Genomic DNA, 22,775 nt, shown 5'->3' with positions numbered 1-22,775 from the left:
GCCAAGGGAACAATCCCAATCGATAAAGATCGAATATTTTATCAAAATCCCGAAATCGACCAAAAAGTCAAACCCGGGCCCGCACCTCGGAACCTGATAAAACTTATAAAATCCGATAACTCATTCAATTATGAGTCAAACCATACTAGTTTTACCCAAATCCGACTCCGAATCGATGTTCAAAACTCAAAAATTCACTCTATGAAACTTTGGACAACCCCCCCCCCCCCCCCCCCCAATTTTCTCTTTAAAATTCACAATCCAATTACCAAAAACGAAAATAGATTCACGAAATATAACCAAATCCGAGTAGAGAACACTTACCCTAATTCATATGGTGAAAATCGCCTAAAACATTGCCCAAATCTGAGCTCCAAACTCAAAATATGACCAAATGAACAAAATCTCGATATTAAATATTTTTTGTCCAGTTGTTCTACCTCGTTTTGTATGGCAAACAATCTCGAAACTCGCTTTTAATGCCACCAATGGATTCCTTGTGACCTTTCAGTCAAGTTAGACTTTTGAATCACCCAATTTGGGCTTAAAATGAGGGAGATATGATATTTTGAAGTTTTAAATGAAGTCTAGAAATTTAAGGGATAAAAAAAAAAAGACATCTTCATAATTATTTTACACAAGAAAATCAGCAACGAAAGAATTTTTGTTTTTAGCACCCAAAACTCATTCGGAACCTCCCGGACACAAACCATATATGCGTTTCAATCATAAAATACGCTACGAACATGCTCGCGCACTCAAAACACCGAAAAGAGATCCTCTTGACCCGATATTGACCATGGTCAAACTCCAAATCCTTAATTTAACTAGTTTCTCAACCAATGATCCAAAACACACCCGAACCCCTCGGGACCCCATTCAATCATACCAATAAGTTTTAAAACACGATACGAACTTATTTGAAGCTTCAAATCACATCAAACAACATAAAAACCACGAATCGTACCTCAAATCAAACTTAATAAACTTTTGAACTTTCAACTTCCAAAACTCGTGTCGAACCATATCAAATCAACTCGGAATGACCTCAAATTTTGCACACAAGTTTCAAATGATATAATGAAGCTATTCCAACTCCCGAAACTAAAATCCGAACCCGATATCACCAAATTCAACTTCCGGTCAAACTTATGAACATTCCAAAACTCCAAATTGCCAACTTTCGCCAATTAACGCTAGAACCTTCAAGAAACATCCAAATGCAAATCTGGGCATACGCCCAAATCCAAAATCACCATCCGGACCTAACGAAACCATCAAAACTCCCGACCCGGGGTCAAATACACAAAAGTTAAACTTGGTCAACTCGTCCAACTTAAAGCTTCAACGATGAAATTCATTCTTCCAAATCGATTCCGAATAACCTGAAAACCACTACCGACGATTCACACAAGTCATAATCATATCATACGGAGCTATTCATGCCCCCAAACCTCCGAGCCAAGTGCAAATGCTCAAAACGACCGGTCGGGTCGTTACAACTCCTCGTAATTATGGGAGGTTAGTTTTATCAAACCGACAATCTGCAAATCGAGTAGTAAATAAATCTCCGGTCAATGGTTCAAGATAGCGAATAATAGAGGGTGATTCAAACCCAAAATATATTCCTAACCTTCTCTGGGGGCCCATCTTACTGTACTGTGGTGGTGTTACTGACACATATACAACACATCCAAAAATTCATAGATGGGCAATATTTGATTCATGGCCAAAAACTAATTATGACGGAGAATATATATTATAATGTGTTGGTATGAGACAGATAAGTGATGCTGCATGCAAGATAGCATGGCCCCAAACAATAGTGGACAGTTTTTTTTTCATAAGTAGTGGTCTTGCTATTAATTGCAGGCGTTTAATAAATGACTCTGCAAGGTCATCTTGAGTATGAACATAAGCTAAAGGATGTTCAACTTTTATCCCAACTGGTAGACAGTAATCATCAAAAGCTTGAGATGAGAATTCTTCAGCATTATCGAGGCGAATAGCCTTTATAAGATAATCTAGGAATTATGCCCTTAATCGAATTATTTGGGCTAATAGCTTTGCAAACGCCAGGTTACGAGATGATAGTAGACATATATAAGACCATCTTGAAGATGCATATATTAGGACCATAAAATATCTAAACAACCCACTTGGTGGGTGAATAGGTCCACATATATCCCCATGTATACGCTCTAAAAAGGCAGGGGATTCAATGCCAAACTTCATTGGTGATAGCCTAGTGATCATTTTGTCTTGATAACAAGCATCACAAGAAAATTCATCGTTTGTAAGAATCTTCATGTTCTTTACTGGATACCCACTTAAAATTTTCAGTAATTCGTCTCATCATCGTTGATCCAGGATGGCCCAAACGGCCATGCCAAAGCACAAAAATATTTGAATCAGTAAACTTCTAGTTTACGATAGAGTGTGCTTCAACTGTAGTAATCTTTGAATAGTATAAGCTGGAAGATAAAGTTGGTAACTTTTCTACAATGCATTTTTGGCCAGAAAGATTCTTTGTAATATAAAGATATTCCATATTCATTTCATCTATCATCTCAACATGATACCCATTTCGGCGGATATCTATAAAACTCAACAAGTTTCTTCGAGACTTGGAGGAGAATAATGCATTGTCTATAATAAGTTTTGTTCCCTTAGACAGAAATATAGTGGCTCTTCCGGAGCCTTCAATCAAACTTATATTACTAGAAATTGTTAAAACACTTGCTTTTTCCTTATGCAAATAAGAAAGTATTTATGATCTTTGAATATGGCATGAGTTGTTCCACTATCAATTACACAAATATCTTCATGATTGGTCTTTGATCCAAACATAATTTGAGGATTATCCATATTCTTCAAAATGACATAAACAAAATATATTATAGTAAACATCATTATCAAAGCACAACTTTTTAGTTATGTACAATAATTATATAACCATACTATCTACTACAAACAATAAAAATTAAAATATTTACATTTCTACAGATTCATCACCGATCACATGACTTGTTTCTCCTTCTGGGAGTGCAAAGTAATTAGCTACATCCAAATAAATTATCGTCAGAAATAAAATTTGCTTCAGCATTTTTCTCTATCTTCTTCAGGGATGCTTGATAAATCTCAACCAGATGCTTTGGCGTACAACAAGTACGTGACCAGTGCCCTTTTCCTCCATATCAATAGCATGCATTTTCTGCATTTGTTGCTTGCACCGCTTCATGCTTTTGTTCATTCATTTTCCACTGCTGGTGGTGAGGAGGGTTCTTTGGTGCATTATTATTACCATGATTAGAGTTTCTTCTCGACCACAGCCATGACCACGACTGGGCCATGACCTCTTCCAGGCTTAACTTGGTGGAAGTTCGTCTCATTCGCTTCAGGGAATGGACAAGAACCAGTAGGTCGACTTTCATGGTTTTTCATTAATATCCCATTATGTTGCTCGACTACAAGAAGATGTGAGATAAGTTCAGAATACTTTTTGAATCCCATCTCTCGATATTACTGCTACAGGAGCATATTTGAGGCATGAAAAGTGATGAAAGTTTTCTCCAACATATCATGATTAATAATATTATCATCACGTAATTTCAATTGGAAAATAATTCTGAACATAGCAGAATTATACTCACTGATAGATTTAAAATCTTGTAGTCTTAAATGAGTCCAATCATATCGTGCCTGTGGAAGAACAACCATCTTCATGTGGTCATATCTATCTTTCAAATTATTACACAGTATGATTGGATCTTTAACAGTAAGATATTCCACATTCAATCCCTCGTCAAGGTGATGGCGTAAGAATATCATTGCTTTGGCACAATCTTGATTTGATGCCTGATTTTTGTCCTTGATGGTGTCTGCCAGACCCATCGCATCAAGATGAATTTCAGCATCAAGCACCCAAGACATGTAGCTTTTGCCCGATATATCCAGGGCTACAAATTCAAGTTTAGAAAGATTTGACATTATTTAGAAAAAGAAAGTTCGTACCTCTGATACTTTCAAAGTATTTGCTCGAGATGGCAAAGTCTCGTGCTGATAACGTGTTATAAAATAAAGACTGTAAAGTAAAGACAAATATAAAGAGAAACTGATATATTATTCAACTTCAAAGTGATGTACATAATGAACTGAAAATTCCTCTATTTATAGAAGAAAGAAAGCAGCTGCGAGACTTTTCTTGAGCTGCTTATAAGTTGTCTGCATGAGCTTCTTGCAACCTGTCTGTTTAATAAGAAACTGTTGCAAATCATTTCATTGAGTTATTTGCAACCTGCATACATTAGCTGCTTGTAGATAAATTTCAATAATGTATCAAAGGGATAATCTTCTTCAAATGGACATTCACATTATAATTATTTTCATAACAACAACTATATCTTATTTTCCCTCTTAAATTTGAAAAAAGAAGAACAAGTGTCATCTCTTTATTAAATTTTAATACTCCAGTAATCAGAAACGAGTCAACAACAAAATCTAAGAAGTAACAAACCAAACTCTCCGCAATCAGCGGCGTGGGAGAGGAATCCACGTCAGAAGCCTGGGACATAGGATTCGGAACTGGGGCCGGAAAGTAGAGTCAGTACTTCCAATATCAAGGCACCACGTGAGCATTACGACACACTCACGAGGGGATCGGCCCAAAAGTTTTGGCGGGTCAATCGCAACAAATTCAAATAAGCAACCCTTACCAAATCCCTAACTTTTTCTCCAACCAGTCAATTCATTCTCATTTCCCTCCCTTTCTCCTATTTGCTAGGGTTAATGCTTCTCTCTTTGCTTCATTTCAGGTTCCTAATTTCTATCCCTCCTTTTTGTTCTGTTTGATTTTCTCTATGTGTGTTTCAATGTGTGTGTGTGTTTTTTTTTTCCCTTTCTATTATGTTTCTGTTTTTTTTTACAGGTGCGCGCACTGCTGTTTGCTTGAATTCTGGGTTTCAGCTGTGGATTTTTGCTTGTTTTTCTGTAGGTAGGGACAATATTCAAGCTGTTTTTGAAGGTTGTTCGCATCAATGTCAATTATCAGAAGAATTTGTGCCTAGCTTCTGTAAGAATTCTTCAGTCACTTCTTCCGAGAAATCAAATTCCTTCTAGCTTCATATTTTGCCGTTTCATGAGAATTTAGATTGCATTTGGTAAGGATAGATGTCTTCCATAGAAAGTGTAATGTGAGAGAAAATATTTTACGTTTTATTTTTTTGTAAAATAAGGCGACATATGATAATTGTACGAGGCGTACGGTATGGTATACGGATAGCTTTTGGTGATAATTTTGATGTGTTGATTGAAAAATCTTTAAGATATTTTAAAAGAAAAATGGCTTCTTACAATAAATTATTAAAGTCAGTTTAGTCTTTTTGACTTTATAGTGGACTATATTTTCCTTGTTGAAAACATTTTGCACTATTCTAATTTCAAGGGTAATGAAGCATTGAAAATCATTTCTTAGGGGAACATTTATACTATTTCATACCAAATAGCTCTGAAAGTATGAACATCTTCCTGTTTCGATAAGTTATTTCCTTTTATCCTTTTTTACTTTTTCAGGTTAACGTGGAAAGAAATCTTGGTTAGATTTACTTTTCAATTTGAGTGAAGTGGAAAACTTGAGGGTAGAGGAGATCCCTAATTGCCTGGCAAGTAGGGAAAACAGAAAGAGAGTAGTATGGGGAAAGTGTCTCCTAAAGATGGGCAATGCAAAATTCCAAAACAGAAGAGGCAGTCAAAGAGTACCAAGAGCATGTATCTGAGACCAGGTGCTCTGGCACAGCTTCGGTACACCAAGGTTTCTGCTGCTAAATGTTGTACTGATCTTTGGAAGAAAAAAGTGGTGGTAAGGATTGCAGATAATGCTAATGAGGAAGTTGTACTTCCAAATAATGTTAATGATGAGAGTTCAATGGTTCTATCTCCTGTGAGATATTGTTTGGGTGCTGTGACTTCACCCATGGATTTAGCCAAGCAGAATACTTTGCAGATGACACCAAAGACACCCGGAGCTGTAGAAGGCATGTCGGAGTCAAGGCTTGAGTCACTTCCATTGGATTTGCTGGTATAGAATATTCTCTTCCTTTTTATTGCACCCAATAGTCCAGCTCAGACTTTATTCCTGAATATCCTTGTAAATGTCAATTTGCCTGACTTGCATTCTCTTAAGGTAGATGTTGAGTCTTATTTCACTTGAGGTAGAGAATATGAAAAATTATTGGCAATGGAAACACGAGAGGAAGGTTGAATTGTACTGTTTTTAGATTTATAGGTCAATGTAAGTGTTTCAGTTGACTCAATCTGAATTAGCATGGGTTATTCAGTATCTGCACAGAAAAACTAGCGTTTATGGGTTTGAACAAGTTTAACAGTAAGCAATAAAATGGAAATAGTAACATTGACATACGATATTTTTGTAATGGTTCAGCAAATCTATGTCCAGTCCCCTTGAGATAATGGGAGTTTTATTTGAGTTCTTTTAGTCTTCAGTTTGATTACAAGTTCCAGTGATGTTCACACACTCACTACCAACATTCTCTCTTAGCATGATTGATGTCATCATTTCTTCACAGTTTGAAGCTAGTCGTGAATGTTACTATCTCTCCGAGTAGATCTTTTGGTTTCCTTTCCTTTACTCTCTCCTCCTAGCTTCCTTGTTTGCATCACCTGATACCTGGCTACTTGAATATTAACATTGTAGGTAAACTTGAATTCAAAATGAAGGTTAAAATTTGCAAGAGAAATAGGCAGAAAGGACTAGCTGATAAGCTGAATTAGCTGTTTGGAGAATGCTATGGCCTATATTACAAAGACCGGGTGATACAGTGTATTATGACAATTGATGTGTTTAGTTATCATTTATATATGTGTTTTTTGAAATTAAGATAGTATGATATCTAGCATTTGAGAAGATTTATCCAAACTAACCCTTCTGTCACCGAGACATCCAATTCCTGCTGTTTATTAAACTATTTCTGTTTGAAGTCTTATGATTATCTGGCTGAATAGCTGATAGTTTTTATGTACTCTGCTTAAGGTTAAAATACTTTGCCACCTGCAACATGACCAACTAAAATCAGTTTTCCACGTCTCGCACAAGATCAGGAAGGCAGTGAGTCATTCTCTCTCTCTCTCTACTCTTCTCTTTTAAAATTTAAGCCACATAAGAATCTGTAATGTATAATAGCTGGTGTAAACGGGACAGGTAATTCTGGCAAGACAATTCCATTTCAATTATACTACTCCAGATAGAATGCGGCAAGATATGTTAAGAACCATGACTCCTCTCCCCGTTGATCACTGGCCATTTGCAAGGTATACTATGATCTTGTGACAAAAGATGATTAAGGGATTTATGTATTGAATTGTCTAATAGCTGTTACTTTGCAGCAAGGGGGATGGGAAAAGTTCATGGGTTCACAGTCCTCATACTCCTCAGGCTCCTAAGCATGGTGCCAGGCCCCCATCTCGTCTCAAGTTTACAGAGATGGAGCAAATTGCAGCTGTTCTTTTCCCTGAATCTGCATTTCCTTCAAGGTGTTTGGTGCCATCTGTTATACCAAAACCCCTTAGCAAGTCCTTGGGTTCTAATAGAGTTCTATTCTACGAGGATGAGCTATGCCAGGCTGTTTCTCAGAATAAACTTCTTTAGTTCCTGCTGTAGTTTCTCATCTCCTAATATGTGTACAGTAGGAATCTTTGGTAGTAATACAGTCATGGTGGAGTTTTGTAATATTTTTAGGGCACTTGTGGAAGTTGAAGATTCCACTAGGTTATAAAGATGTGAAGGTTTTGATGTGAAAACACTATGCTGGTCTTGTGTGTAGAGTCCTGTATGATTTCCTTATACTCCTATTAGGTTTTGGAGTGGCAATTGCTTGTTGCTTTATCTGTAACAATGAAGTGAAAGAAATATATGCAATGTTTTAGAGGAGTTCATTGAGTGTGACCTTGTGAGGGTGATACTGATACTTTTTACACTTTCAAGCGTTATTGCAAAATCCTTACGCACTAAAACCTGGTAAATTTATAAAACGAAATCAAAATTTCCAGACAGTAATGTATATGCCGTTTCACAGTTGTTCTAGAAATACTTGTAATGCAAATTTAAATCTACAACAAGAAGCGGTGGCATGCATACTGTGTAAACTGATAGCATTCCCAAAATAGTGGTACACCTATTATATCTCGGATTTACTGTTCTAATTCCTATAACCAAAGCCAACTTGCTCCATTCGGGAGCTTTGACAAAATCATAAAAGAGTTAATTTTTAAGAGGCAAAATAGGAAGCAATAATTACGAGAAAAAAGAAAAAAGGTTGGAAAGAGAGGAGATTTTAGTGTTTGGCTTTGCTGATATTTAAAAAAGAAACCAATTATCTCCTTCAAGAAACTTCCACAAGGATGTTGAAGTCGATAAAGAACTTCAGTTGGATAGTTGCATTTGTCAGTCTTCCTACCGTGGCGTTTTCGTTGTTCGTCTTGCTATTATGGTACGCAAATTTTATTTGTTCAAAGCAACTATAGAAATTTGTATGGCTAAAATGTCTCAGCAATTTTATTGGTTTCTTTTGGGGGCTAAATATGCACAATTCTAGTTACAGTACCGATCAGTGTTGGCCAATTTTTTAATTCAACCCCAATAGGAGAAAAACCTCTAAACTACTGGCATTTGCAGTCTATTATATCTTCTTGCTAGTCTACTTGAAACATATCAAATTAAATTTTTTGTTTATTTTCATCTTGAGCTGTCAATTTATTACAGTATCCCATTTCTAATATCTTAGTAGTTTGAAAATTGAATCTTAATTTTTCATCTTGAGACAGTACATGTAGTGTTGCTAGATTTAAATGAGGTGGAAATTTATTTCAGATTCTTGATTTGGCCTTTTCTTTATGGATGTATGCAGGTCAAGCTAGCTATTTTGATTGGAATGCTAACTTTATTAACATGGCATTTTACCAGAGTTTACACAACAAGGTCACTTAACACACTAGCATTTGGTCTTCGTCATGAACTTCTGCAGAGATCAATATTACGAATGTGGAACATTTTGAATTCTACTGTTGGAATAACCACTGCTCGGGTTAAGCTGTGAGAGTATGTAATCAGAAAGTGGGTGTACGACCAGATTGGTTCGGTTTTTATCAAAATCAAACCAAACCAACTATATCGGTTTGGATTTGTTCGGTTTTGTCAGATTTTTTGGGTTTTTCGTCACTTAAATATTATTTCAATCTTACTTTGTTAAATTTTTATAAGTAAATATATGTTTAGTAAAAATATAAAAACTGACAAACATATTCTCTATTAAAATATTCTTATGGGAGAATTTTCTTAGTAACACATAGTAGTTATTTTAGTCGTCTGGCAATAATTTTTCGTTGATGTACACTTTTAAGGTTGACCAAATTTAGTAATTAAACATAAAAAGTAATATGATACCTAAATAGTAATAATCACTTCACATTCGAAAAAGATATAAGAATATAATAGATCTTAACATATGATATGAATATGGAAGTACAAGGATATTGACGTATTTCAGTTTCACTTGATGAAAAAGTGATCATACAACCCATTATTAAAGGTTAATAAATATGGAGCACTTCATATACTATTAAATATTATATTCCTCAAGGGAATCCCAAATATTTCTAGACATTTTTAAAAAGAAAATCTATATAAAATTTTAAAAGTATATATAAAATTATATATTTATATGTTGGCTTGATTCGGATTTTTTTACTCAATACCAAACCTAATCGAATTTTTTTAATCGGTTTGGTTTGACTTTTTGGTTTGGTACGATTTTTCTGTTCGGTTTGTACACCACTTTCAGAAAGTATAGCAAGCCTGCTGATCAAGCTCAACAAGTTGAGGCTATTTCTTTCTCCTTTTCCTTTCTTACTTTTTGGAAGCAGTGTTCAAGCTTCTCATTATCTAATTTTATTAATTTGATGTTTGAAGGATGTAACGTGGGCTCTGTTTGCAAGTCGGAAAGCTCTTAATTCTTTAACCATCAACTGTAGAAATGGTTTTGTTCAGGCTTTCCACAGAGATCGCAGGAGCAATAATACATTCTAAATATATTCTGATCTTGCCAACTATCCTAATAAATCAGATTTTGTACTAAGTATTTGAAGGAGACATCAGTCAGCATGAGATGTCAATAAATACACTTCAAAAGAGAGCAAATATTCTCCTTAATTTTGATCATAAGGCGAAATACACAAAATGCTAAACCTGAAAGCCTTGTTTCAAGAAATTACCTGGAACAGCTCTGTTAATCTTTCCATGCAATTACATATAGCATAAAGGAAAAGGTTTAAAACGGGGAGGTGGGGCTTTCTGGGGACTATGGAATCACAGGAAGAGGTTTACCACCAAATACTTCTGCTCAAGAGTTTATAACTTTGGTCATCACAACAATTTAGTCTTTTTAATTTTATTCTTTAAGACATTCAATTTGAGAAGTTCAAACATTCAACACCACCAGAAACTATAAATACATACAATAAGCATTCATCTATGAAGGCCTAGTCAGGCTAGAAAACTTGTAGGAAGCATAAGAAAGTGCACCAAGATCCCAGCTGTGGTGAATAAGCTCTCCATTTGTGCCTTCACCAGAAGCACCTAGCGCAACATGTAATGGATAGATGTGCTCGGGCCATGGATGTGCAACTTTTGCATGCGGAGCCTTCATGTCATAGTTATTAACATCTTGATGCCTACAAAAAGATGGGCTACTACATAAGCTGAAAATATGAAAGTTACCAGTAGGCTTATTATAATGCCTATCATCTCAAAGACAAGCACAAAAACGTAATTTTAAAAGAGAAAGATGAAATATAGTACACTTCATTTAACGAGATAGATCAAGACTGTTTTCATTATCGCATTTCTGAAGTATTACAAATATGCATAACAGATGGGAGTGTATTAAACATAAAACAACATATAAGCCCAAAAATGAACGAAATTACTCTGGTATAAGCAGAGAATACACATCTTATTTACTTGATAATTCTTATGCTTTTAACCATGAGCTAATACCAACAAAAAGTTTAAAAAGGCAAGAATAACGGCGCAAAAGAAAAGGACAGGAAGAGCACGGATAGTCGGATAGTAGGAAGAATAACTAAAGCATGTCGCTAACGCAATGGAATAAGTGTAATCTGATTATCTCCTTTGCACATTCTAAATTGATGTACAATAAGATTCATATTCCTTCACTTTCGCAATTAACATTTTAAGTTCTTACACGAGAATTTTGAAAACGATGACTCATTCAGAGACATATGAATTAATTCAAGCACAGTACTCCCTCTCTTGAACTCAACACAGAACAGTATATAAAAATATACACAGCATTTGAAATATGATAGTTTTGGCTGTGACACAAGATTTCCTATCGTTTCTTTTATTAGACACAATATCTAGAACAAGTATATATTTTTTTTGATAGCCCTAGAGCAAGTATATATCTAAAGGCGCCATCATTTTAACTAGCATTTGCATGGACTTTAATTTGAGTCTCCGTGGCTAATGATGTGGTCAAATACAGTGCTTCAATGCCAACTAAATGCGGATGAACACACAAAAAATATGCAACTTATGATATCAGATGTTACTTTGGAGCAATTTCCTGACAGATATTAGCATGTTGACATATAGTGCAAGAACATATCAACCATATCGATCAACATTAGATATGTATGTGATTACATTCAGCTCTATAAGTTCAGACTTGAAATAAATGAGCTTTTCAAAAAACTCAGTCCTTGATTCACCAGTTAAGCATGCAAATAAGTGGATTATAAGAATGTACCTTCCACTGAGAAGGGCGTCTTTTAGCCAATTGTCAAACTCTAAAGCCCAAGAAACAACACTTTTGGATGAACCAAGAGCCCTTAAGTTGTGAGTGGCAGATCCAGACCCAATTATGAGGACACCTTCATCCTTGAGGGAGGCCAATGCTCTTCCCATGTTGTAATGATAAGTACCATCCTTGTTGGGCTGGACCGAGAGCTGGCAGACTGGAATGTCTGCTTCCGGGTACATGAGCATGAGAGGGACCCATGCACCATGGTCCAAACCACGTTTTTTGTCTTCGTGCACCGTCTTGAACCCTGATGCCGTGAGAACTTCCTTCACCCTTTTAGCCAATTCTGGAGCTCCTGGTGCAGGGTAACTGAGCTGAAAATTGAAAATAGAGTCATTGCAGAAGAGGAATGGTCAGCGCAAGAAGATTTGAAGGAGTTAGGATTTCAAGCCTATCAGGCAATTAATTTCAAGAAAACACTTCATATTTGGTAGTTTGTGTGCCAAAAGAAGTTCGAGTCCAATTTGTCATATTCAACAATTGGATAAGCTCAAACTTTTTGAAATTCTGGAATGGGACTTTGAAATAACTAATGAAAAAATAAGTTTGAACTAGAATATTATTAATAGTGGAGATTAAAAGGAATGTGATCCCTGACTATGTGCTTCAGAAAAGTCCATACCCAGCTTAATTATTGATGGCATAGTCTATTCACAGTTTTATAACACAACAGAGAAACAAATCGATAACTACTATTATTTCATAAAATCAGCATAAAGGAAACAAGAATCTGTAAACTCCAAAACTCTCTGTAACTAAAGAAGCTTACTTCAACATATACAAGGTTGTCAATATATAACCATCCACATGTTCCGACATAAGGAAGCAACGCTTGAGACAGGCAAATCAAAGCGTGACGTCGGCTCATGTTCTTTATAGGTCAAAAGTAGTACTTCATTTATTCAGAAACCAAGATGGTTTGAAAAAAAAGTAGAGAAGTAGGAATTAAGGGATCTAGATATAGCTGAGTTGTTATGATCATATTCTCTGATATTTGGAGATGTAGAATTTGGTTAACATAAGGAAATGGTATTATGAGTTAATTCATCCCACGTTCTTGTGAGGTCAAACTAAATTTATTTAAACAGATTTAGAAAAGTCAACCTTCATCAATTAATAGAACTAAACAGCTTCTTCTTGTTTGGCTATGAATAAAAAAAAAAAAAAAAAATAGAAGAGAAGAGAATTAAAGCACCTGGTACATGGGTTTAGGGAAGCCGTAGAAGTCATGAATGGTATCATGGCGGCCACGAATAGAATTAACAGTTGGTTCAGAAGTTTCCCAATGAGCAGAAATCATCAATATCGCATTCGGCTTTTGATTTAAAAATCTTTCTCTAAAGCCTTTCAAGAAGTGCCTGGCGGGCAAAGACTCATCTATAGAAAGCGTAGGGGATCCATGTGATATGAAGAACGTCTCCTTCAATTTCAAAGGCAAAGCCATTTTCAATTCACTCTCTAAATTCAATAGCCAATTCGTCTTCGGACAATGGGCTATTTATTGGGTACCCAGAGCTGTCCGTGTACAACGGTGCGTGTGCCTCACGCGCGTCTCCCCCGCTCTTTTGCTTTTTTTTTTTGCGCGTTCACCGACCGAGTTGTTTTTTTTTTTCCTCACCTACCGAGTAGTTTATTTTATTTTATATTGTTTTTGGTCTAAGTAAACTATTGATCCCTCGATTAGTAGAAAATCTTAATTCGGTACCTTCTGATATTTGATGACACGTTCACGCATTACTTAACGTACTAAACCTGGTAAATTTACAAAATGAAATCAGAATCTCCAGACAGCAATGTATTCGCCCTTTCACATTTGCTCTACAAATACTTGTAACGCAAATTTAAATCTACAACAAGAAGCGCTGACATGCATAATGTGTAAACTGATAGAATTCCCTAAATAGCGTGCACTTATTATATATTGGATTTACTTTTCTAATTCCCTATAACCAAAGCCAACTTGCTCAATTCGGGAGCTTTGACAAGAGGGAGAACAAATTTATTTGAGCTCCATTCGTGAGCATATCCTACACATCTTTCGACTTTTATCTTATCTGTTGCTCCATAATTTATTCATTTCTTTATAAAATCATAAAAGAGGCACAATAGGAAGCAATAATTACGAGAAAAAAGAAAAAAGGCTGGAAAGAGAGGAGATTTAGGGAGGCTTCATTCCAAAATCACAAAGAATAGTAGTGAAAATAAACGTAGTTTTCTTGTCAAGGATATATCACATAAACTTAGTCTTTGATTGGACCATCAACAGACACACGACGGTAGGCTATCTTGATCAACATTAGGCCGTAATTTATCACCAATGTGAATATTTGACAGGATAGGTTTCACGCTTTAATACTGAATCTTAATCAATTTCCTACCTTTTTTTTTTCTTTTTCTCCCCTTCAATTATGTAATCCCTGACTGCTACTCGATAGATGAATTCTTTTATGGTTTTGCAAAGACAAGAATATGTTCAACATGATAAGGCGCAAATGAAGAACAAGGATTCAAAAAGCAGAAAACTCATTAATTTTGCACAATGGACTGAACAAGTTAGTTTTATCACTTCTGCAAGTACTTCCCATGATGAAGCACGTTATATACATGCACACAGGAGAGGAAAAGATCATAAAAAGGACCTGCATGTTGTGCATAAATCTACATTATTGAAAGAGATTACTAGACCAATAAATACAGATCGTGATACCCTCAAAAAACAATCATACAAAGTTGGAAGGACCATTGTGGTGGCTTCTAACCAATCCCAGCTTATACGAATATCACAAAGCAAAACATGAAGAGCCTGCATCTCAATGAGCACTAACAAGAAACGGATGCTGGCAGACACTGCACTCTATCGTTTCTGATCCAGAAGCAGGGACTTCAACCTGCAATTTAACTGGCATTAAATACTCTCCTAGCAGAGGTTGCGGATAATATTATAAAAAAGTTTTGGCAATAGGAACAAAGGTAAAACAGTATTTACATTTCATGTTTTACCACACTTAATAAAATATGGAAGTGCAAATTTCACTCCTTCAACAACTTTTAGAAGTTCTAAAGGGTTTGGCCGCACGTTTATCCTGTGTTAGGTCCGAAGACACATTCCATCAATTCAAAGTTATAAAATCAACAAATCTCTTTTTTTATAAGATTATAAAATCTACAATTGTACAAATCTCAGCAGTACTCCTTTCTTTGTTCCTTTCTCCCCTCCATTTGGCCAATTGTTCAAACTAATAAATTTTATATGTTTGAAAAGATTCTTAAATTTCTTAGGGGCATAGCCACGAAGAACAACATGAAACCACCTTGTGAAGTTTTTAGAAATACAAAGAATGATTGAGATGGGAACATTGGGAATTTCATCTTAATAGAATGGAGCTATCAAATTATGTAGGGTGAAAATCAATCCTTTAGGTTCAACTATAATACAAATCGGAAAAGAGTTCTCGCATATAATGTTAAACCTGCAAATGGACAGTGCAAGTCGGACATGCAACCTCTCTCATCCTTCTGGATCCCTGTGATGTATGACCTGAAAATAAAAGATATGTTTGGTTCACGGAAAGAAAAATCACCAATAGAGCCGACGTAGAAACTTTGCAAGTCAATTCCAGATAGCATTGGTCGTGCAACTATGTTATTTGAATTGAACAAGAAATTGATTTGGCAGTGGCTAATACCTGTTGATGTCTTCCGCTTTTTGTCCATCTCCTCCTGTCATAAAAGTCAATCAGAGATATTAGCACTAAATTCTTAAGATGCAACCACAAAAGATTACATTAAAAAAGTAAACCGTCAGCCAAAGATGCAACTGCAACCAGATGCTTGGTAAAACACACAAACTAGTGATTTTCTGCTTGCTTAATGCTTATATCGTATATCCTATTTTTCTAATTAAGTAGTCCCAAAATGGTTATCCTTCTATAACAGAAACTGCTGATGTACTATGAATTGTCAAACTACGCTTTCGATAATCTATCTCAAAAACACATATTTCTCAGCAAAAACAAATAATGCTGGAACCTTGAAGTACATATTTACCTGGAGTTTTTTCGCAAGGTCTACATGACTTGGCAATGCAGCCACTCTAACCGCTGCTTTAGCATTGCTGAGCCTCTGAGTTACCTCAGCCTGCAAAATGAGAAGTAACATTAAGAATACTGGAAACATTATTGAGCTCAATAAATCTTTTGAGAATACCACTTAAAGGCTCTTATGGCCAACAAAAACAAATAAATGCAAACATACAGAGGCTCAACATTTTGAACACTGATAATAACTATAAACAAATGTAAACATAGAAAAGCATTGTCAACAAAGCGTGGCAAAGCTTCAGATAATACATACAATAAAAACCAGACATTAAGATGGCAAAATTCATAAAAATGAAAGGTTTAACGCCTCATTTTTTTAACATTTGCTTAGTTTTAAGCCGGCTGATGGAAGTAGAATAATAAAATGGTTATCGTAAATTTTCCCTACAAATAACATGTGACCATATTTAGACAAAATTTCACTAGATGCTAGTATCTTCAATGAGCAAGGGTTGCAGCAATAGATCTATCTTGACAGCTGAGAATCTGAGAAAGAGGAAGATTACATATGTTAGTGTTGTATGTGCAATTGTGCAAATGGAGGTGACACTAATGGAGGTAAATAGAGTAGTTCATGAGGGAGGAGGAGGTAGAAGGCGATAGTTCGTTTCTATGAGCATCTGTTTACAGAGGACCACGATTGTTACAGGCATAGCACGTGTAAACCTGACACTATACTTCATACTTGTGTTGCTTCAGATCTGGTCCATTCAGTCCAGAGCGAAAGACCTTAACGACTCACCCACAAAATGTGTTAAGGCTGAGGTATAAAGAATGAGCATGAACAAACACAATTAATTTGGGAAAGAATAAGGGGAAGTCCTGCAGCAAAACTTTATCAGTAGGAGGCGAGTTGTTTCTGCAAAAGAAGCAATTTCTTCAATGGCAATGGAAAATACTGTTAAAGCTCCATTCCGGCTTAGCGCTAACATAACCGAGAGAGTTTCACACTGTCGTCAACTAAGAGCTCATTCCACCAAAATTATAAGGAAGTAAGGAATAGTCAATGCAGAAAACAATTGGGAAAAAGCAAGATCCGATCCTATGAGCTGGAAAAGAGAGTTAAGACAAATAAGAATGCCACTTAGAGAAAATCATAGGTGAGAAAAACATAATATTAATTTCATGCAGGCATACCATGCATCGGTCACAAACTCGAACTGGTTGTGCATCTTCATCTGTAGTCAAAGCAATTCTACCTTGAGTGCATTTGTCACAGAAAATATCCCCACAATTTCTGCAGTGGTGCTGTCACAGTCACAAATTATAGGAGTATGAGTGAAAAAAATAGAACATGCAAATACAAGGTGCAAATGTGGAATTTACACAACTAAAACTTATGTTGCCCGGACTCTCCAAGAACGTCTCCAGGTGCGTATCGGATCCTCCAAAAGTTTTTGATCAGATCCTCCAAAAGTAGTGCATTTTTGGAGGATCTGACACGGGTGCGACATCATTTTGGAGAGTCCACGCAACATAGACTAAAACTGTTATAATATTTGCTCACCCTTCGTACAAAAGCACCAAAGTCGGTCCCACAAGCAGTACACTTTCGAACTGCTTCGTCAGGAACCTGCATGAGAAAAAATGAGGCTAAAGAGAAAATAGACAAGTTGCCAATTTTACATCCTTGCACAAGTTTCATTCAGCAGAAATAGAAGGAAATTCTGCAACTAAAGAGTAAAAAAATAAATAGCCGTTAAATTATATCTAACCCAGTGATCTTTCTCTTCATTGAGGGGCCTCATCAACTTCATCCAATCAAAACCTTTCTTCTTCTCAGCAGCTGACTCAGATCCCTTGATTGAGTCTGAAGGCCTACTACTCTCGCCCATTTCCTTGACCTAAACACCATAATACCAGCCTGAGTACATGCCTATGACTAGTTTAGAAGAAATTTTGAAAGAACGAACAAATGTACCAAATACGGTTGACAGCAAGGAGATCCATCATAGAAAACCAATTTCAGGAGCTCACAATCATGATGATTATATCTAAATCCTAAGCCAACAAGATTAGAACACCAGCTAAAACTATAACAGAAAAATTATTGAACCTTAAACTTAATGTTGTCTATAGTAGTTGCTCGACTAGAAGATTATGAATCAATTATAAATCTTATAAAATATCAGTAAGAAGGGCAAGTGGCTACCAGTCATATATACTTAATAATAACTGAATTCTTCTAATTCAAACCCTAGTTGTTCTTTGTCATGGATGAAAAGTTTTGAAGCACCAAGAGGTGCAACTTGCAGTCTTGATTCTTCAATAGATTTCTGTACATCTACAAAGTAAAAAAGCCAATACCAGCATTATTATGTCCCAGAAGTTGAAATTAGATATTTTCATTGCAATTTGATTATTAGAGTATTATATTTCATATGTTTTTGGTAGCTTTTAGTTTTCCATACATTTTTGTTTGATCAAGTAAATGAAGTTTCACTGATAATGCATCAAGAGGATGCTGAAGATTATTTAATTTTCCCTAACTTGTATGCTCACACGCTTTATTCTGCAAGCCCATGAACCTTGTTTGATTTTTGCTGCTCCATTCTGCTTTCTTTGCCAAATGTATTCGAGCATTATCCTTTACAAAATATGAAGCTGCATATGTTATATTGTTGCTTCCTCCTACTCATGAACCACACACCAACGCCCACTTGGCAAGTCTAAAATTGATACCAGATATAGAATCGAACAAATCAACTAACTTCTACAACTTCATATTGGAATAGCCACTTCCCCAGTTTGAGTACTCTTGGAATTTGTGCACATATGTCCGTGACCCTGTACAATATTTTCAATGTTTCAGCCTCTGAATGCCAGAAACTTAACCAACAAATCCATTGATTTCTCCCAATTTAACTCCATACAAGCCTCTCGAATGCCAACCATTCTAATACTCTCCTGCACCCTCCCTCACTTACCTAAAATAGCTCACAACATTCCGCATCGGTTCCCGAAGCCCATTAAAATTAGAGCCTTACTGTCTCTCACCCTCAAAACTGTTTCCCCAAGTGGCTTACTAGACTATGTCATCCCTGATATGTCAGAAGTCCTGCTCAACTGGTAGATAACAGCAAAAACAGAAGCTTCTATTGAAAAAATCAAGAAGAACTAAGTTTCAGACGACCGTCAATCGCTTCAGGTATATGCTTAGACACTTCTTTTTCAGTCATTCTTATAATTACCAGAGCATGAGAATCCTATTTTGGCCATGTAAAGTGGACTACATGCATCAAGATGGAGCAGCAATGCAGAAAGTCTGTTACCGAGAGACAATGTCAAATAAAAATATCCCAAATTAACTTTGAATCTAATATGATACCAAGTCAGAAAAAGAAAAGTAAAAGGGTGTAATCATCTCTTGAGAAATATGACTTAAAAAGAAAGCATACACAAGGATGCTAACAAACATTTTAATACTGAATAGATTTCTTAACCTGAATACTTGCTGCTGTCACTGCATCCAGGATATTGTTCGTGGTATAACTATTTGATTTCACCCTGATACGTTTAGGTTCAACGTCAACAGAAGTTTTGGCCCAAAATGCAAATATATATGAATCCAACACCTGACATTAAAAAAATAAGAGATTAGCTTAGTTCAGAAGAAGGGGAGCCTTGGCGTAAGTGGTAAAGTTGTTGTCATGTGACCAGGAGGTCACGGGTTCGAGCCATGGAAACAGCCTCTTGCAGAAATGCGGCCGCATAAAATAGACTCTTGTGGTCCGACCCTTCCCGGCACCCCGCGCATAGCGGAAGCTTACTACACCGGGCTGCCTTTTTTTTAAAACTTAATTCAGAAGATAGATGTTTAACAGAATCAATAAGCTCAATACAACAAATTTACCTCCATTCTTGTCACGTTCTCAAGTGAATATATCCTCAGAGTTCGGCTAGTCGCAGGATCAAGTATGCGAATCCCATCTAGACCAATCTGAAACAAAATTCTTTCTCAATCAAAATTCTAAGATGACAACTAAACAAGTACTAATTGCCAAAAGGAACATAAATAAATTAACATAAACAAGCAGGCAAAGTGATAACTAACTACAATACCCAAAGTTAGGCCCCTTTCTGATCCAAAGATTCACAAATATCGAAAATGCTACAGTATTCGAACCTGACAGAGCACATCCATGTCGGACTGACCAAAGCCTTCGGACAAAAGCTTCACACGAAACTTCAAAACACCACCTGATACATCATGTTGGTCCTCAATCTTAGGTGTTGCTTTCACAATTTTCGGTGTACTCGCAGGTCCCCGTTGCTCCCTCCCACTTGAAACATCGATAGGTCTTCCGTAATCATCAAACATCACCCCTGCAGCACTTGATTGTGATCGATTTCCACTATACGACTCCTCTTTCTTCCCATTATACTTGTAAACACCACCATCATACAATCCCTGGTCTCCATACGAACCATAATTGGCTTTATTCTCAAACGAAGTACCATAATTAGCATTATTCTCAAACGAATTGCCATAATTAGTCCCTGTGGAGGCACCAAATGAGGTCGATGAATAAGGAGCTGACGAATTCAATGAATTGTAATTAGGAGGATTTGGTGTCTGATAATTAGCCCCTGGGGCAGAAAAATCATAACTCACAGGCGTTTGATTTTGATCGTAAGGGTAATAGTTCGGCTGTGGAGCGTCGAGGTGAGGGAAACCGTAGGAGGATTGAGAGCTGGGGTTTGAAGGGTACGGAGCAGGCGGATTTGGGGCATGATCGGCAGAAGGCTGAGGATACGGCGGGTAGGAGGAGGCGTAGTTGGAGTAATCGCCAGAAGCAACCGGCGGAGCTGAGGCGAATTGGGCGGGGACAGTGGGCGGGGTATAGGGAGGATCGGCGGGAGTAGAGCTAGGGTTAGGGTTAGGGTTCTGAAAGTGAGGCTGGTAATATTGGTAATAGGGAGAGCTAACGTCGCCGTGTTGCATATCGGAGAATTTTAATGACTGATCGGAGAAGATAAGGATTTGAACGGTGATTGATTGGTTTTGAGAATAATATATGTATTTAAGAAATAAGATGTTAATTATTGTAATTATTGAGTTGGGATGAAGGATTTGGGTGTGGAAGAATGTAGAAGGAAAGGAAAGTTCATTGACAGTGAGGAAGGGAGGAATCGGGAAAAGGCTTGTTGACGGACGATGCCTTACCCGCCAAGGGAAAGTGGGTATCTTCGATTTGATACAAGATGGGCTTGGGCTGGGTAGACAATTGTTTGGTAGTTATTGGTGGATTTAGGTAAGGACAAAATTTATAAATAGCCATTTTTTCGCCGGATCAATCAAATTTAGCCACATAATCAAAAATCAACCTTATTTAGCCACTAAATTAGCATGGGAACAAGTTATTGACTAAAATACCCCTACTCTATTTATAAATTTACGCGACACGACCTCACACTCTGTTTCACCAGAATCTTACGGCATAATCTACAAATTAAAGTAAGCTCTCACAATTATTCTTCTGATTCTTCGAATTTTCTGGTTTGATCTTCTTATTCTTCTCAATGTGTTAATCTGTGCTTAATTGTATAATATATCTTCTCGTTTGTAATTCATATCGTAACTAATAATATCTGCATTGTTCTGATATTATTATAAATTTTATATGAAAAACGTTTATTCTGTGCTAAATTGTATAATATATAAATGTAATTTATGCTGTCACTAAACACCGAAAATGTCTAGTTCTTTAAAAAAATACACAGTAAAAGTGATGGCAGATGAATTAATTACAGAACAAAATATCCAGTATAATATACTGGACCTTTCTGAATAGATATATTAAACTTATAAAGTTTCACAATATTATACGGAGAGTATGTATGATTCAAACACCAATAATATATCTAAATGTTTAAGATTCACCTACTATTCTGAATAAAAAGATGGAATTTTGTTGTTAGATATATCAAAACTACACGGTCTCCAGCATATAGTATTGGAGGTATCTTTGATTCAAACTACTACAAAAAATTGTGCATAAAATGGTATAGAACACACCAACAGTATAAAATGCTGCACTTTTCTTAATTTAATATGTAAAACTCAGAAATTTCTAGCAGATTATACTGGAAGTATATGTGATTGCACATGTAAATTTTTTAAGGTTCGACTAATGTCTTGAATAAAATGCTAAACTTTTATGATTACATAAGTGAAAGATACAAACTCTGCAGCATATATGTCACGACCCAAAATCCATTAAAGGTCGTGATGGCGCTTAACACCATTGCCAGGCAAGCAAACCTTGACTAATTAATTTAATTACTCATTTTAGTATTTTTTGAAATCAAAATTTCTTCAATTAAATAGTAAAGATAGAACTCATAGAGTAAGTGATAAATATTTTAGCAACTAAAATATTAAACAACCCATAAGCACTCCCAAAACCCAGTGTCACAAGTGCATGAGCATTAACTAGAGAGTAAAATAAAATACAGTATCTGTTCGGAATACAAATTAGACAGAAAAATATAAATAACTCTGAAGGAGACTCTGTTGGCTGCGGATCGTAATATAGAATGCAGCTCACCTAAGTCCCCGCATTTTAACCACACCTCTGCGCCCGCAAGGCCGCTAGACATATATGTACCTGCACAAAATGTGCAGCAAGTGTAGCATGAGTACGTAAACAATGTGTACCCAGTAAGTATCAAGCCTAATCTCGAAGAAGTAGTGACGAGAGATCGACTTTAACACTCACCAAGGGTCAATAATATTAAAAAAAATAGAAATATTTAAATCAACATGATTTATAGG

At 36.2% G+C, this 22,775-nt stretch overlaps 3 protein-coding genes and 1 long non-coding RNA gene across 6 annotated transcripts in view; 2 read left to right on the top strand and 2 right to left on the bottom strand.

Annotated features, from left to right (window-relative positions):
• The window catches only part of LOC138906456 (uncharacterized), a 153,842-nt gene that overhangs the window by 7,110 nt on the left and 123,957 nt on the right, over positions 1-22,775 (top strand). The gene's annotated exons all lie outside the window — the stretch shown is intronic.
• On the top strand, positions 4,513-7,948 carry LOC104104613 (F-box protein At4g35930-like). 3 transcript variants are annotated; one of them, XM_009612748.4, is made up of 6 exons: positions 4,513-4,814; positions 4,994-5,071; positions 5,572-6,076; positions 7,049-7,123; positions 7,217-7,326; positions 7,402-7,948. In XM_009612748.4, exons 3-6 carry the CDS (start codon positions 5,690-5,692, stop codon positions 7,661-7,663), a joined length of 834 nt encoding a protein of 277 aa, XP_009611043.1. In that variant the 5' UTR covers positions 4,513-4,814; positions 4,994-5,071; positions 5,572-5,689; the 3' UTR covers positions 7,664-7,948. The 3 variants fall into 3 exon arrangements, with proteins under 3 accessions (XP_009611043.1, XP_009611044.1, XP_009611042.1); XM_009612749.4 differs by lacking the exon at positions 4,994-5,071 and adding an exon at positions 4,928-4,993; XM_009612747.4 differs by having other exon boundaries at positions 4,928-5,071.
• Positions 10,392-13,429, bottom strand: LOC104104611 (extradiol ring-cleavage dioxygenase). The gene is made up of 3 exons (XM_009612746.4): positions 13,093-13,429; positions 11,844-12,211; positions 10,392-10,743 (listed from the first exon to the last, which is right to left on the bottom strand). Exons 1-3 carry the CDS (start codon positions 13,339-13,341, stop codon positions 10,542-10,544), a joined length of 819 nt encoding a protein of 272 aa, XP_009611041.2. The 5' UTR covers positions 13,342-13,429; the 3' UTR covers positions 10,392-10,541.
• On the bottom strand, positions 14,404-21,201 carry LOC104104610 (protein FREE1-like). The gene is made up of 10 exons (XM_009612745.4): positions 20,124-21,201; positions 19,851-19,937; positions 19,441-19,572; positions 17,713-17,841; positions 17,505-17,570; positions 17,135-17,245; positions 15,945-16,034; positions 15,584-15,617; positions 15,368-15,435; positions 14,404-14,785 (listed from the first exon to the last, which is right to left on the bottom strand). The coding sequence occupies exons 1-10, from the start codon at positions 20,940-20,942 to the stop codon at positions 14,708-14,710; spliced, it is 1,614 nt and encodes a 537-aa protein (XP_009611040.1). The 5' UTR covers positions 20,943-21,201; the 3' UTR covers positions 14,404-14,707.

This window comes from Nicotiana tomentosiformis, chromosome 2, assembly GCF_000390325.3.
Source record: "Nicotiana tomentosiformis chromosome 2, ASM39032v3, whole genome shotgun sequence".
In the NCBI taxonomy this organism is placed as follows: Eukaryota; Viridiplantae; Streptophyta; class Magnoliopsida; order Solanales; family Solanaceae; genus Nicotiana; species Nicotiana tomentosiformis.
Note: the sequence above shows the minus strand (reverse complement) of the source record. Positions and strands in the feature narration are given on the sequence as shown.